This window comes from Notolepis coatsorum (assembly GCF_963971535.1).
Source record: "Notolepis coatsorum genome assembly, chromosome: 19".
NCBI lineage: Eukaryota > Metazoa > Chordata > Actinopteri > Aulopiformes > Paralepididae > Notolepis > Notolepis coatsorum.
The window spans coordinates 84,184,297-84,198,726 of NC_140183.1; the positions used below are offsets into that span (position 1 = coordinate 84,184,297).

A 14,430-nucleotide genomic window follows, 5' to 3' on the forward strand; every position below is an offset into this window, starting at 1 on the left:
TGTACTGTATTGTACCCATTCTGCAATCTGTTAATAAAGTTTTCAATCAATCAATCAATCAATCAGTTTGTACTGTCACTCTGTGGTGAGGCAGTGAGGCACAGTGATGCGTTGTATACTCTCATGGTTGTTGGAATGAAGGACTTCCTGTGCCGTTCAGTGTTGCATCTAGGGAGTCTTAGTCTAACACTGAACATGCTTCTTCTATCAGCCAAGTCTGTGTATAGCGTGTGGGAGGGGTTGTCCATGATGGCGTGGAGCTTAGCAAGGCTCTTCCTCTCTGACAGAGGAAGAGTCTAGCTCCACTCCCACCATGTTACTGGCCTTCCTGACCAGCTTATTTGTCACATATAAGGTACATGTACATTACAGTGAAATGCTTGGTTCTGTATGAGAGCCCCCTGAGATTGTGCTTCAGACAGTAAAAAAGTTAAAAAAAAATAAAGACCAAACACTATACAAAATATACAAACTAGTACAAGTACACAATGCAAACAAATGCAAAGATGAGTTAGAGAGGTAGTGCAAATATTTTACTAATAAATAGATACAATATGGTGTAGTGTTAAAAAGTGTTTAAAGTGAATGTTAAAGGTGAGTGTTATTCCATACACATGGAATATGTATCTCGATACGATAGAGGGCACATATTGTGAAAACAAAGAACAATTTACCGCCTAATAGAGGCCTTGCACAGAGTGTTTAGAATGCCCATTTCTCCTTGTTAGGGACCAAGCAGTGAGACAATGAGGAAACAGGAGTTGTAGATGAAAACTTGGTTATTATTTACCCACAAGGTGCAAAACCATTGCAAACCAAGAATTTGATAACTAGGCCTATTGATGGGTTTCTCGTCCACGTCAGCAAGGAGGCCAAAAGGAACGTAATAATCCTGGTCAGAACAATGGGGCAGACTGTATAGAGGATACTTTGTAGGACATGACCTTGAGAACATTTGAAACTGTTTGGGGAGAGATTTCACACAGACACAACCAGGAATGAGGAAGATATGGATAGTGCACCATTGTATCTCTTTGTTCCTGGATTGTAGCCAGCTCTTCATAACAACTCATCAACAATAGTCTTCCGGGATTCTGAAATCGGGGAGGAGGTAGCGGGGGGAGCAAATGAATGAATGTGGATGAGAGCCGTGATGTAAGTGATTGCAGCTACGGCTGTGGGGGTGCTGGAGACATGATCAAATAGACTTGTATGGGCCTGAATCTCCTGAACACGGTGCGGCCCATTCCTAATCGATCAGAACTAAATCGTCCGAGAAAACCTACCCTGGGTAAATAAAGGTTAAACAACACCACGCACACCCGCCCTGGACTGTTCCATCAGAGGGGGGAGCTTCGGTGTTAGTGTCAGTGGCTACAGACCACTGCACTTAAAGGCCAACTTGCAGGTTAAACCCTACTCTTCAATTATGGGTAGTTTACATCATTGGTATCTAATTTCATTATTTATTTTTTTCCATTTGACGCCGGAAATGCCACTCAGAAAGGGTTAAAAAGGTCCATGCACGAATAACACGCACGGATCAAATGAAAAAGCTTATCAGACGCTAGCAGGGCCGTGACGTCGCGGAGCGGCAGAGCTTGCGGAATTATGTAACCGCCCTAATCCGCCATGATTTTCATTCGGCGCTTCAGCTCACCTGGCAGAGCAGCGGTCCTGCGGTCCGTTGTTGACGAGTTCGAATCCCATCAATTTTTTTTTTTAACGTGATTTTTTTTTTAACGTGTATTCTTTCGCCGGTTAAGGTTAGGCATGGTTAAGGTTAAGGTTAAGGTTAGGCATTGTTTCGGAGTTGGTTAAGGTTAGAACGGTTAAGTTTAGGCGCTGTTAAGGAGCTGGTTAAGGTTAGAGTTTGTCTTAGAGAATGGCAATATTCTTTCTATGGTTAAGGTTAGGCATGGTTAAGGTTAAGGTTAAGGTTAGGCATTGTTTCGGAGTTGGTTAAGGTTAGAACGGTTAAGTTTAGGCGCTGTTAAGGAGCTGGTTAAGGTTAGAGTTTGTCTTAGAGACAGCCTATTTCCGCACTGCCGCTCTCCCGCGTTGCCGCGGTCACATGGTCAAATTGTCACATTCTTGCACTGCTCCGCTGTTAAAAAGCAACACGCGTCCGGGTCATAGTACTACTGGCTATATGGCTCTGGCTAACGTTACCCCGCTAACGTTAGCATTATGTCTACTGTCGTGAACCATTTTAGATCGGGGCATGTAGAGGAGTTTGGGGAACGAGTAAAATGAGCAGGTCCTCTTCTCAGACCTGTGGGGCAAAGCAACGTTACAAGCTCAAACACCTTATAACTACGACTATTGTCGTGTCCATAAGTTCCCTGGCAGAATACTTGTGAGGACAAAGGTATACAAAGAGGAGAGAACCATTTAAAATCTGGCATTGTTAGGAGTTTCGAGAATGCTAGCTACCAAGCTAAGCTAAGCTACGTTAGCTAACTTAGCTACTAACGTTATATACACAATATGTACAACGACACAATGATTAACATTATTACAAATATGGTAACGTGGTTGTGGCTTTTACAAATAGTGGTTAGCTTTAGAGATGAATGGCTATGATCACGGAGCAATAGTGTTAGGTGAAACAGTTACTAGCTCCTCGGCTAGTAGTAGCAAGGCTCTCTGCTTCCTGCCACTACCTGCTGTGACTCTCAGAGCCCCTCGCTGCCCTGCACCTGATGTGACGTCATCATTAAGATGACACACGCACGCTATGAACCACGGATTAAAATATGCATGTGAGTGAGGTTGTGGTTTGGTCGACAAAATGTTTGATAAAAAACGCTAAAACTGGGTCAATTTCGATAATTTTTTTCCCCCTCTTCATGAAAGTCAGCGTTGGCCTAGTCACATTGTTTATTGAACAAAAATACAACCTGCAAGTTGGCCTTTAAATATAAACATTAGTCTACCTGGAGACTCAATGAGGTAATTGTAGATGTCGCCATAAGACGGTCTGGCCATTTAGTGGGATCATTGTTTCATTATCCTGTTCGGCTGAAAGGACACTGGCCACCGAAGCTCGCCCCTCTGTGGGCAATCTGCGCATGTGCATGGGGAATAGGTGCTTAAAAATGGGCTTTTTCTCGGACGATTTAGTTCTGATCGATTAGGAATGCAACCACTTACATCACGGCTCTCATCCACATTCATTAATTTGCTCCCCCCGCAATCTCCTCCCCGATTTCAATGTAACGCGGAAGTGTAGTGGTCTATTAGGCGCTCTACAAATTAAAGTTATTATTATTATTATCATTCTGTTTACAATTGAACATTCCATGAAAATGATCTATAAATTCTGCATCTTCTGAAACATTTATAAACAGAAAATTCATAAAAATGGCACCAAAATTTGGTAAATTCCAGTAAATATTGCAATTTTGAAAAAAATTTCTTCTCTTAAGTATCATAACTGGATTCAGTATCTCGAATAACCCCCAAAACAACTCCAACATTGTTGAAATTGATCAAGTAGTTTCTGAGATTTGGCCATTTAGGCGATTATGGAAATGCTTGCTAATTATGCAAATAAAAAAAGTTGCCCAACATTTACAACTTAGCATCCGGCAGTTTCTGAGTGCTGGGGATCCGTACTATCCATATCATCATAAAACTTTGGTGGTTCCGAAATTTCCGGGTTCACAATGGGGCTCTATGGCAGTGATTCCCAACCTGGGGTCCGCGGACCCCTGGGGGTCCGCCAGGGGGCGCAGGGGGTCCGCCAGACCACAGATGATTTGAGTTTTTTTTTTTTTTCTTTTTTTTTCAGAGAAATATTTAATTAGCATATTTTTATCATCAGAAGCATGAATAGTCTCTCCACTACAATAAAAAATAAAGATAAATAAATAAACATCTAGACATGATTTTTGAACGTTAACAGTAGGCTACCGGGTAGCCGCTAAAACGCGAATCAGTTGACTGTATCATTTTCTGTAGCTAGCCTAGCACGCTAGTTAACTTTCTCGGCTCGTCTGCAGTCAGCCGCCAGAGGCGAAAATGTGTGACAAACGAAAAGGAGAAGACGGCAGCTCATCTGCAAAAGCAGTTAGGACCTACAGCAATCGCGAAAATTACATCACCATGGGCTTCACTGAGGGACCAGACAAACGACCTGAGTGTGTGATTTGTGGAGAAAAGTTGGCAAACTCGAGCCTGAAGCCCAGCAAGCTGAAGAGACATCAGGCGTCTAAGCACCCAGAAACCGTTGGGAAGGATCCGGACTTTTTTCGGAGGAAAGAACAGTCTCTCAAGGCGAACAAGCCTGTTGATGTTAGAGTAGCGTGGAGCAGGGGTGGCAGTGATTTACAGAAGGCTACCGAAGCCTACTTTGAGTGTTCGCTTTTAATTGCAAAAGCAAAGAAACCGCACAATATTGGCGAGCAGCTCATCAAACCAGCCTGCATCAAAATGGTTTAGAAACTGTGCGGCCCACAGGTGGCGGATAAACTAAAATCAGTACCACTCTCGAACAATGTAGTGAAAGACCGAATTGATAAGATGTCAAGTGATTGCGAGCAGCAGCTGTCAGAAAAGCTTAGAAAGGGTCCATTTGCCATACAACTTGATGAAACTACAACTGTCGCAGACGAGGCTGTGCTCATCGTTTATGTGCAATATATCGAAAATGAGGATCTGAAGCAGGACATTCTCATGTCAGTCAACCTTACTACCACCACTCGAGGTGAGGATATTTTTACTGCAGTGGATTCTTACTTCATTCAACATAAATGCAAACCGTTCACCATTAGGGCCTGATTTGAGAGGATGAATACAGGATTTGAATATTGGCCAACATTTTGAAATACATATGGTGCAAGATTAGATTTGTTGATTGAAGGCACAAGTCAAAGAAGCATAGTGGGTCTAATTATGATGCATATGCCTGTGTATAAGCAGTTTGTTATTAAAATGACAAAAAAAAGGTATTAAACCCAGCTAGGACAGATTCTCTCTGCTACTGATTGGAATTTCCTGTCTCATATTTAGTTTAATTTGTTGCATTGATTTGTTCCATAAATGCAAACCGTTAACCATTAGGGACTGATTTGAGAGGATGAATACAGGATTTGAATATTGGCCAAACATTTTGAAATGCATATGGTGCAAGATGAGATTTGTTGATTGAAGGCACAAGTTAAAGAAGCATAGTGGGTCTAATTGTGATGCATATGCCTGTGTATAAGCAGTTTGTTATTAAAATGACAAAAAAAAAGGTATTAAACCCAGCTAGGACAGATTCTCTCTGCTACTGATTGGAATTTCCTGTCTCATATTTAGTTTAATTTGTTGCATTGATTTGTTCCATAAATGCAAACCGTTCACCATTAGGGCCTGATTTGAGAGGATGAATACAGCATTTGAATATTGGCCAAACATTTTGAAATGCATATGGTGCAAGATGAGATTTGTTGATTGAAGGCACAAGTCAAAGAAGCATAGTGGGTCTAATTGTGATGCATATGCCTGTGTATAAGCAGTTTGTTATTAAAATGAAAAAAAATATATTTTATGGTATCTTATTAGGAGGGGGTCCGCGAATTTCATCAGATATGTTTGGGGGTCCCTGGGGGGGAAAAGGTTGGGAACCACTGCTCTATGGGATGGCAAATAGACTAATATGGCCAAAAATGATATCACGATATCGATATCATATCACTCGATATCTATAATTATCGATATTGTTATAAGTATTAAAAAAAGGTTAATTTTTAATTTTTTTTAACATCATTATGTATGTTTATTTTGCAGCAATTCTTTGTCGTTGCCGCCATCTTTAGTGTTACAGCCCCTCACACTCCAGTTCTCAGGCTGCAGCTGGTTTGAAAGCGAAAGTAAACAGGCTTCTCTGCTGGCTGTGGCTCCAGGGGAGTTGAACAGTTCTGGCTCTGCTAGTTTCTTTTCTATCTTTTGGTGCTTTTTTGGTGGACACACACATGTGTACTGTGACTCGCGACTGGAGACTAGCTCTGCTAGCACACATAGCCTACTGTGTACAGACGGTTTCAAAATGTATTTTAAATTAGAAAGCAAACAAAATAAAATTCTTTTATTTATTATCAATCGATATCGATTATTAAAATATATCGCGATAATTATTGTCATCGTTTTATCACCCAGCCCCCCCCTCCCTCCCTCCTCCTCCACTCTTACCTTCTACTTCCTCCCCCCCTCCAAAGGGGGGAGCCAGAGTGTGTCCGGTGGAGCCAAACACCCTGTCGGTCCTGCTGTGGCGGTCCCAGACGCGGACCCCTCTGTAGGTGAAGTAGAGGATGCGGTGTAGGGGCAGGGCCAGCTCGGTGGTGTAGTCACAGTCACAGGGGTCCGTGTCCCAGTTGAACTCTGTGAAGGGGCGCTCCAGCACCCCTAGGAAGCGGTCCACGTACCCCACCATGAACTCGGACGCTTCGACCAACGGATCCCACAGGACCCGGGATATGACCTCGTCCGCCGTGCGCATTCTAGGTTTTTTGGTCGTCTCTGTGGGAGGGAGGGAGGGAGGGAGGGAGGGAGGGAGGGAGGGAGGGAGGGAGGGCGTTCACAAGGCTCTTATGGTTATGCTTCTATACTCATATACGGCATACTCATATGGGCGGTGGTGTAGTGGTTAACACTGTCGCCTAACAGCAAGAAGGTCCAGGGTTCGATTCCGGCTTGGAGACCAGGTTTCCGCGTTGCCAGGTACCCAGGTGGGGGATCTCCCAGGCCTTTCTGTGTGGAGTTTGCATGTTCTCCCTGTGCTCGCAAGGGTCCCCCCCCCCCCCCCCCCCCCCCGATAAGAGAAACCCAATGGAAAAACATGCACAACAGACCGCTGTCGCGTCCCTGACGAAGACGAGCAGGAGCACTTGGATTGGTCCCCGGGGCGCGGTACCTCGCCGACGCCCCTATCTGCTCCCAGCTGCGCTTGACGACGGGATGGGTCAAGCGCAAAGACTCAATCGCATCGGCGACCCAAAAAACAATGCATGTGTGTGTGTGTTCCTGTGTGTCTGCCGACTGCCGCCCATCGCAAGTGTGCCGTTGCATGCCGAATAAAGACTTCTAAAAAGTCCTGCATTATTATTATTATACAACTCAAGAGACACGTGTACTTTGAGTGATTTGGAGTTGTACCTTCTCCCTCCATGTCTTTTGTTGTTTTGTTCACTTTGCCTTTCTTCTTCTGGTGTTTTCCCAACTTTTCATCATCTTTCCTGCTGTCTTGGTCGGGCAGCGCAGCCTCTGTGTCGTCCAATGAAGGGCTGCTAACGAAACAAGGCAGGGAGGAGAGGGAGGGAATTCTTCAAAACAAAGTAAACCGTTATGTGATGTTGTTCACTTGATTCATGTCTCATTATAAAGTAATCTATGAGCATTTGACATATCTCAAAACTTTCTTTGCTGTCCAAGGAAAGCGACGTCTGTGATTGGAGGATCAGGAAGAAAGGGGGCAGAGTTTGAGACAGGTGAAACAAGGGCAAATAATTTGAATTCAGCCAATAAACTGTTAACAGTTATTTGTGTTAACAGTGTTGAGCAAATCAAAACTGATGTATTTTGTATCACACATATCCCAAAACTATACGCTTGTCTTGTACAAATACATTTGGTTGGAAAGTTATAAAGATTTAAAATGTCTGTGAAATTATGAAAATAAAAAACATGGCCTGAGTGAATGATTAACGTTAGGTTATGACTATAACCAAGTTCTGTTAGTATAGCGACGCTCGGCATCGCTCTCTGCACTATCTCGCATACGTGCACGCGCACTGAATAAAGACCACAATGTACCTTTAATCCCAATATTCGTCTGACCACACCCCTATCAGCTTACCCATATAAGCAGGGGTGGGGCCACCCACTCTCCTCCTTCCCAAGCTTTCGCCACAAGGCGAGGTCAAAGGCTGCAGCGGCGTCGGATGCCGAGCGTCGCTATACTAACAGAACTTGGTTATAGTCATAACCTAACGTTCTGTATCGTATCGCTCTCGCTCGGCATCGCTCTCTGCACAAGGGAGGCCGAGCGAGAGCCAACGGCCGACAAATACACCCCGCTGACAGCCCCCCACAAACCATCAGAACAGGGAGGGCCGAGCCCCCCCGACCCACCCTAATGGCGGGCACCCCCCCTATTAGGGGCTTCACGGGAGGGCGACGGACCCGACCGTGCGAAGAGGCACTCAAGCAACTCAACGCACAGGGTGAGCAGACCGTGGCTTGACCCCACGACTACACACACGCACAACCCGCATGCCACCCGGGAACGAACGGAGGAACAACCTCGTTACTGCCCCCAGAATCACGGGGTCAAGGGCAAACCCAACCCCGTGGCAAGGCCGTAGCAGCGGAGCACGAAGGAAGACCCAGACCCACCAAAAGGACTGGACTCCCTAGAATGGGGGCCCGGAGAAGTCCATGATGCCAGCATCAAGACCCCACCAGGTGGGCACGTAGTGCCCCGCCCCCCACATCGCCAGCGTATTCGGACAAAGGCCCCTCAGTTACTGCACCTGGTATTCCCAGGCGGAAACCCATCCAAGTACTAACCAGGCCAGAACCTGCTTAGCTTCCGAGATCGGACGAGATCGGGCGTGTTCAGGTTGGTATGGCCGTAAGCCGAGCGGGCCCTGTCCCCCCAATAGTACACCGCCTGGCACACTGACCCTGCAGAACAGGCAGTCAGCATGGCCGTAAGCACACAAAAAAGGTTAACCAACGGAAGCAGGCAGCGCACCGGGGAAAAACCAGGCAACAGGCTGTTAACCCTAGCCTGGAGACTGCGGACGAGACAGGCGCCAGAGGGGACAGCTGAACACAGCCGCCCCGGCGGAAGGAGCGTAAGCTGGCGGTGTTGCATGACCAAGCCTCCATTTAAAACCCCCCACCCAGAGGGGTCGAGGCAGAGAAGGCTGACACGATTGGCAGACGTCATGAACGTGCAGGGGCACCCTCAAACGGTGAACCCGGGAGTTGACACTGCTCCAACACACCAGGGAATCAACCACCTCGGTGTTACCCAATGCGGTGGTTGTTCCTATAACCCCTCAAGAAAAAACTCCAAAACACACCTGCGGGTATACACCGGCTATACCGCAGTACAAGTGTTTCAGTTTCCAAAAAGGGTTAACCCAGGCCTACGGGTCGCAAACATCACTTCGGACCGGGCCTGGCGGTACGGGAAGCACAGGGTCACCAGAGGAGGTCAAAAAACCACCCCCACAGGCCCCTCTTCGCCATGCGTGAGAGAGGAGCGAAAAATAATGGAGAACCAGCCCCTAAGCACACCGTACCTGGTATTCCCCGGCGGTCTCCCAACCAAGTACTAACCAGGACCAACCTGTGTAGCGGCCGAGATCCGACGAGATCGAGCGCGTACAGAATGGCATGGCTGTAAGCCATGACGACAGTGCTGAGTAAAAACATACCCAACCAGGGTCTCCATAGCGCTTAACCCTGTGACACCCAGACCGACCTGGCATTTTTCCCCCTGAAAAAAGCCCAAGTCCTTCAGGGTACCAGAACAGCAGATCTGCATCCCCGGCGGACAACGGGTTCAACTGATCTGGACCAGCGTGACCAGAACCAGTCCCGTGCCCTAACCACGCCGACATGCCTACTCCAGGAGAAGGGCAGATATGCGTGTTGATCTTAACATGAAAAGAAGGCGCCACCCAGACGTTCGGACGAACCGCGCCTGGTGGCCCACCCCAAGGGCGTGAGACCCCACCACATATGTTCAGATCCATCCCGTCATCATCCCCCAGACATGAACGAGAATCCGTCGACAACCCACCCAGGTCATGGGATGTGGTCGTCGGAAGAGGAAAAACCCCCATCTCAGTTGCTTTATAAAAACGCTGTTTCAACCACAAGCAACCAAGGCGTGCCAGTCAATCGCCTGTTTACAGCGAGCTAGCACTATACGTGCGTCGGGACACACCCCCATCAATGAACAGGCTATTTAGACCTGTCATTGAATCCCCAAGGCGCCCAGGGGAACGACAAGAGGGGTGTGACACTCCCTAACTCCAACACTTCTGGAATAGAAAGAAGGAAGCATCAACAGTATGTATCCCAGTCTACACAGCCGGGGTAAAAAATGTTCACATTTTTACATCCCACCACCCTCCCATAGGAAAGAGACGGGGATCCCCAGAGAGACTTCCCACGCGAGCTGTACAGATTGAAAAGAATATATTGCACCTTGAGCCATGTAAAAAACTGGTTTTAGGGCCTCCGGGGAAGAGGCACTGAACCCATACACACTCAATAAACGAATTGAATCGAATATACATACAATAGAAAAGGACCCTTCTAGAGGGTCCACTCACTTTGACAATCTGAGGAGGAAGGCTCTGTACTCTGATGGAGGCTTCCTCACATGGAAGAAGGAGTCCGAACTCACAGAAGGCCTGAATAGGCGCTTGGTGAGGAGGAGCCCTGACCACCCCCCCTGAAAACAGATCCATCACATGGACCTGAACAGCACACGGAAGTCCTACCAACAGAGACGCGCACGGTGACGTACTCTATGGCGGGGGAATTCCTGCGGTGCACACGCCCAATATACCAGGCCGTGGGACCAGGAACTCCCTCCAACCCCCCCCCCCCCCCCCCCCCGTAACGTGCCGAACCGCCACGTGACGGGAACCTTGAAGGACAGGGGGTGTACCCCTGACCGACAGAACAATGGGGAGAGGAAAGGTTACCAGTTCACCCCTTTACGACCCCACACCCATGATACGATGTAACGACAAAAAGAGAATATGACACAGTCATAGTCAGTTCTATGAAGCGTTTCACAGCTCCACACAGCGCATGAGCTAACCTGCTATCTGATTTTTACTAAGGAAAAACACAGAATAGAGAGGGCTCTAAGAACCCCGGTCCAACATACACATGTGCTTCTGTGGCCAGTACAACCCAGTTGTAGGTCACATGACACACACAACCCATCATCACCTACAAAAAATGGCAAAAACACTCAACAGAGGAACGCAGTTTTTTTCACAATGAGAGAATACATCATTCTTGATTAGTATCGACCACAGGCCTTGCTAAGCACACATGACAGCAACCAAACCAATTTCCCTTTAGGAAATAAGTCTCTCCAGCAGATTTAGCACAACCTCAGCAATCAAGCTAAGAGTTACATCGTATCCCTACCACACAAAAGACACAATTAATGCACAACATGTCTGATAGGAGGATGAAAAAGTCCCCAGGGAACCGGGGGGGAAACACAATCCTCCTATTTTACCCTCAATACGGCCAGTTAAAACAGGAAAACCTGTTAATGTGTGAACACACTGTTCATTGTCATTACAGTCTGAGAAAGAACATTCTTTTACTCACTTGTCACCAAGCATAGCTTCATAGGTTAGTTACCTTAGTTGTGAGTACACGGCCGTGTTTCTCACACAACAACCAGATCATTACATCCCGTTTGCACGGAGAAGCTAACTGCCAGTGACAAAAACAGCTCACACATAACCCGCAACGTATCCTAAATGCATTGTAGCAACACACGTTTTGGGAAAAACACCGTTATTCACAATACATTTAGCAAAGTAAAACCAGAAGACGTGTTATGAGGTCTGGTCAACCCCGTTCCTACCCGGAACGCAGATCAGCGAAGTGCAGTCACAGACACCGTAGGAAACACAGCCGCTCCTGTGTTGTCCGAACTGGGCAGCGTCACCGCCCCAACCCGCACTACAGTCCCCTGTTGATGCAACCTTGCCGTCCTGGCTCAGGGCAGGGTCGACGAAAACATCCCCTGTCAAGGATGACGTCGTGGTCAAGAGTGTAAAACATGTTAAAATCAAAGCACGTTCAACAGACTAGCATCAAGCTAACGGCCGCTCCAACCGTTCGGGTGCTACTGCTTCTGCTCGCGAGACGCCGATCTAACGACGCACGCGATCAGAAGCGAGCTCACGGCGGCGCGCGAGAAGCTAAGCTACCCCGCGCCAGGCCATGGCCATAGCAGCAAGCTAACGTTACCTAGCGACCACGACATGCTAGCCCCGCAGCTAACAGCTGACTGGCTAATAGTAGGCCCTAAGCAGGCCATGCAGCGATCCAGCAGGCTAACGCAGCAGTTAACAGCTGACTGGCTAACCGTAAGCTATGAACATGTAAACAATGACATAACACTCACCCAGACAGGCCGCCGTTCTGAACCTCTCCTCACTTTTTAAGAGAAAAGAGAAAACAAGATGTCAACACCGCTTCACAACGGTGACTTTACCACATCCGACGGAATCAGCACAGTACCAACTGGCCTGTGTAGCTGACTTTGAACATGAATCTGCCGCTATCGCACATTACATGCACATATCCCCTCGTGAAGGAATACTCTCATTTGGATATGAAAGATGGGGCCTTAACACGGTGACAGAGAGAATCCACTCGTCCAGAACACACAGGGATCACCAGTGTCAATGGTCGCGGCCCACTAGTTAAAACTATAATGGTCTTCAGACCAAGGCCTTCTGTCGCCTAGGTGGCTGAACAAAGGACCCTAGCCTGGGGCCGGTTTCCATAAACTTTGTCAAGTAGCCCCCATAGCACTAACAGACAAGTGGAGCCCGCCAGCAAACACTACTCACCCAACCTGGAACGCACCGCTTCTCACAACAGCGGCATGTCCGACAGTTCAGCTGTGGCCTGACAGGTTTCACCCCAACAAACACAGCAAGGAACTGCAGTTGAGAAGCATGCAGCGACGTGCTCCCAATACGAAAACCGGTGGAGGGTTTTTAGAATGATCATCATCTTCCAGACACTCCAGTACGAAGACAATATCGCCGTATTTTCTCGAAAATAGTGAGAGAGAAAATAAAGATATGATGTCAACGTATCCTTGTTTCCCAAAGCTGCTCCTAAACCTTTCTTCCATCATGGTGTCAAGTGTGGGGATCTACCGAGGCACTTCTTCCTTGTGGTGAAAGCGAGAAGGAGGAGAGTGGGTGGCCCCACCCCTGCTTATATGGGTAAGCTGATAGGGGTGTGGTCAGACGAATATTGGGATTAAAGGTACATTGTGGTCTTTATTCAGTGCGCGTGCACGTATGCGAGATAGTGCAGAGAGCGATGCCGAGCGAGAGCGATACGATACAGAACAGTTCCTGGAGAGGCCTGGATATATATAAAAAAATATTCACTGAGGTACATTTGTTACTTCCTAGAATAATATACATCATAATGATCAAATCATAATGATACATCAATAACTCTTGAACTCAATAACTCAAATCAAATGAATGTGTACAAAACGGTTTATAGTTTTGGGATATATGTGAGATTATCAACATAATTAAATCAGCTTTATTTATTGAAAGGAGGCGTGAGGAATAAATTAGGTATAACTAATGTGAAGGAGACAGGAATGACAGATGGAGAGAGAGAGGAAGGAGAGTGATTCTGATTAAATTCAAATTAGATCTCATATAGCATGACCTCCAGTATGTTTATGTGTGTTGCTTTTATATAACATTATAAAAATAATAACATTTTCTACATAATGCTTTCAAACACAAGGTTAAAGTCGCAATCTCTGATTGAGCTCAAAACAAACGCTCCAGAATATCAGAATATCAACATCAACAAACGAAGCTTGGGCAGTTTGTTTTAAACAAACAACAACAGGCTAGGTCCCCATTGCCGAGCAACCTAAGGCCATGTCCAGACTAAACCGATTTCGGTTGTATCAGGCAAAGTATTTGATCGTATGTACCTTTCATCCACACGGAACTGCGTTCTGGCAGCCTGAAGACGCTACTTTCTGAGACCGGCTCTCAGAGTGCGCAATTCTGAAGACGCCCCCCTTGCGTCACCATCTTTACAAGCGATACGCGTCTTCTCCTGAACCGATGACGCGATAGCCCACCTCTCCCTTACCCCGCGTGTGCAAACTCTATAAGATAGCGGTTCCTCTTAACTGAGCGATGAGAAAGTGTGACATTAGGATGGATTGACTTTATTCCAATTTCCTTTCACTTCCACACGACGGTATCGGGTTCATATCTACTTCAGGGTTTCGCAGACATGATGCAAGAAAGATGCTCCGACACCTGATTCCTCTCAGCCAGTCTATTTTGCGAACTTCAGTGTGGAGTATTATTTGTTATCATCGCCGGCGCCACCTACACAGACTTATTGCGAAATTGTGGGATCCCAGTACTTTGTAATATTGCATGATAAGCACCGGCTACGGTGCATCACTCTCTCGGTCTGCCGTGCTATAGGAGTAGTGGAAGCACCAGCCAACACCAGACACTCCTCCTTCACAAATAAAGAGAAAGAGGACTTCTGAAGATTTCATGGGTCAGAGCTCAACATTCTGACTGCCATTCATTTACATTTTACATTTAGTCATTTAGCTGACGCCTTTATCCAAAGCGACTTAAAGGTTTT

The 14,430-nt window shown here is 46.7% G+C and overlaps 1 protein-coding gene across 4 annotated transcripts in view; it reads right to left on the reverse strand.

Annotated features, from left to right (window-relative positions):
• leng9 (leukocyte receptor cluster (LRC) member 9) overlaps positions 1 to 14,430 on the reverse strand; it is a 51,774-nt gene that overhangs the window by 10,881 nt on the left and 26,463 nt on the right. For 3 of the 4 annotated variants that reach the window (XM_084335677.1, XM_084335676.1, XM_084335674.1), the window contains exons 3-4: positions 7,144 to 7,274; positions 6,181 to 6,507 (exon numbers count right to left, since the gene is read on the reverse strand). In XM_084335677.1, coding sequence (XP_084191803.1) covers positions 6,181 to 6,507; positions 7,144 to 7,274 — 458 coding nt within the window. The remainder of the gene's footprint in view (positions 1 to 6,180; positions 6,508 to 7,143; positions 7,275 to 14,430) is intronic. The other variant, XM_084335675.1, reaches the window with a different exon arrangement.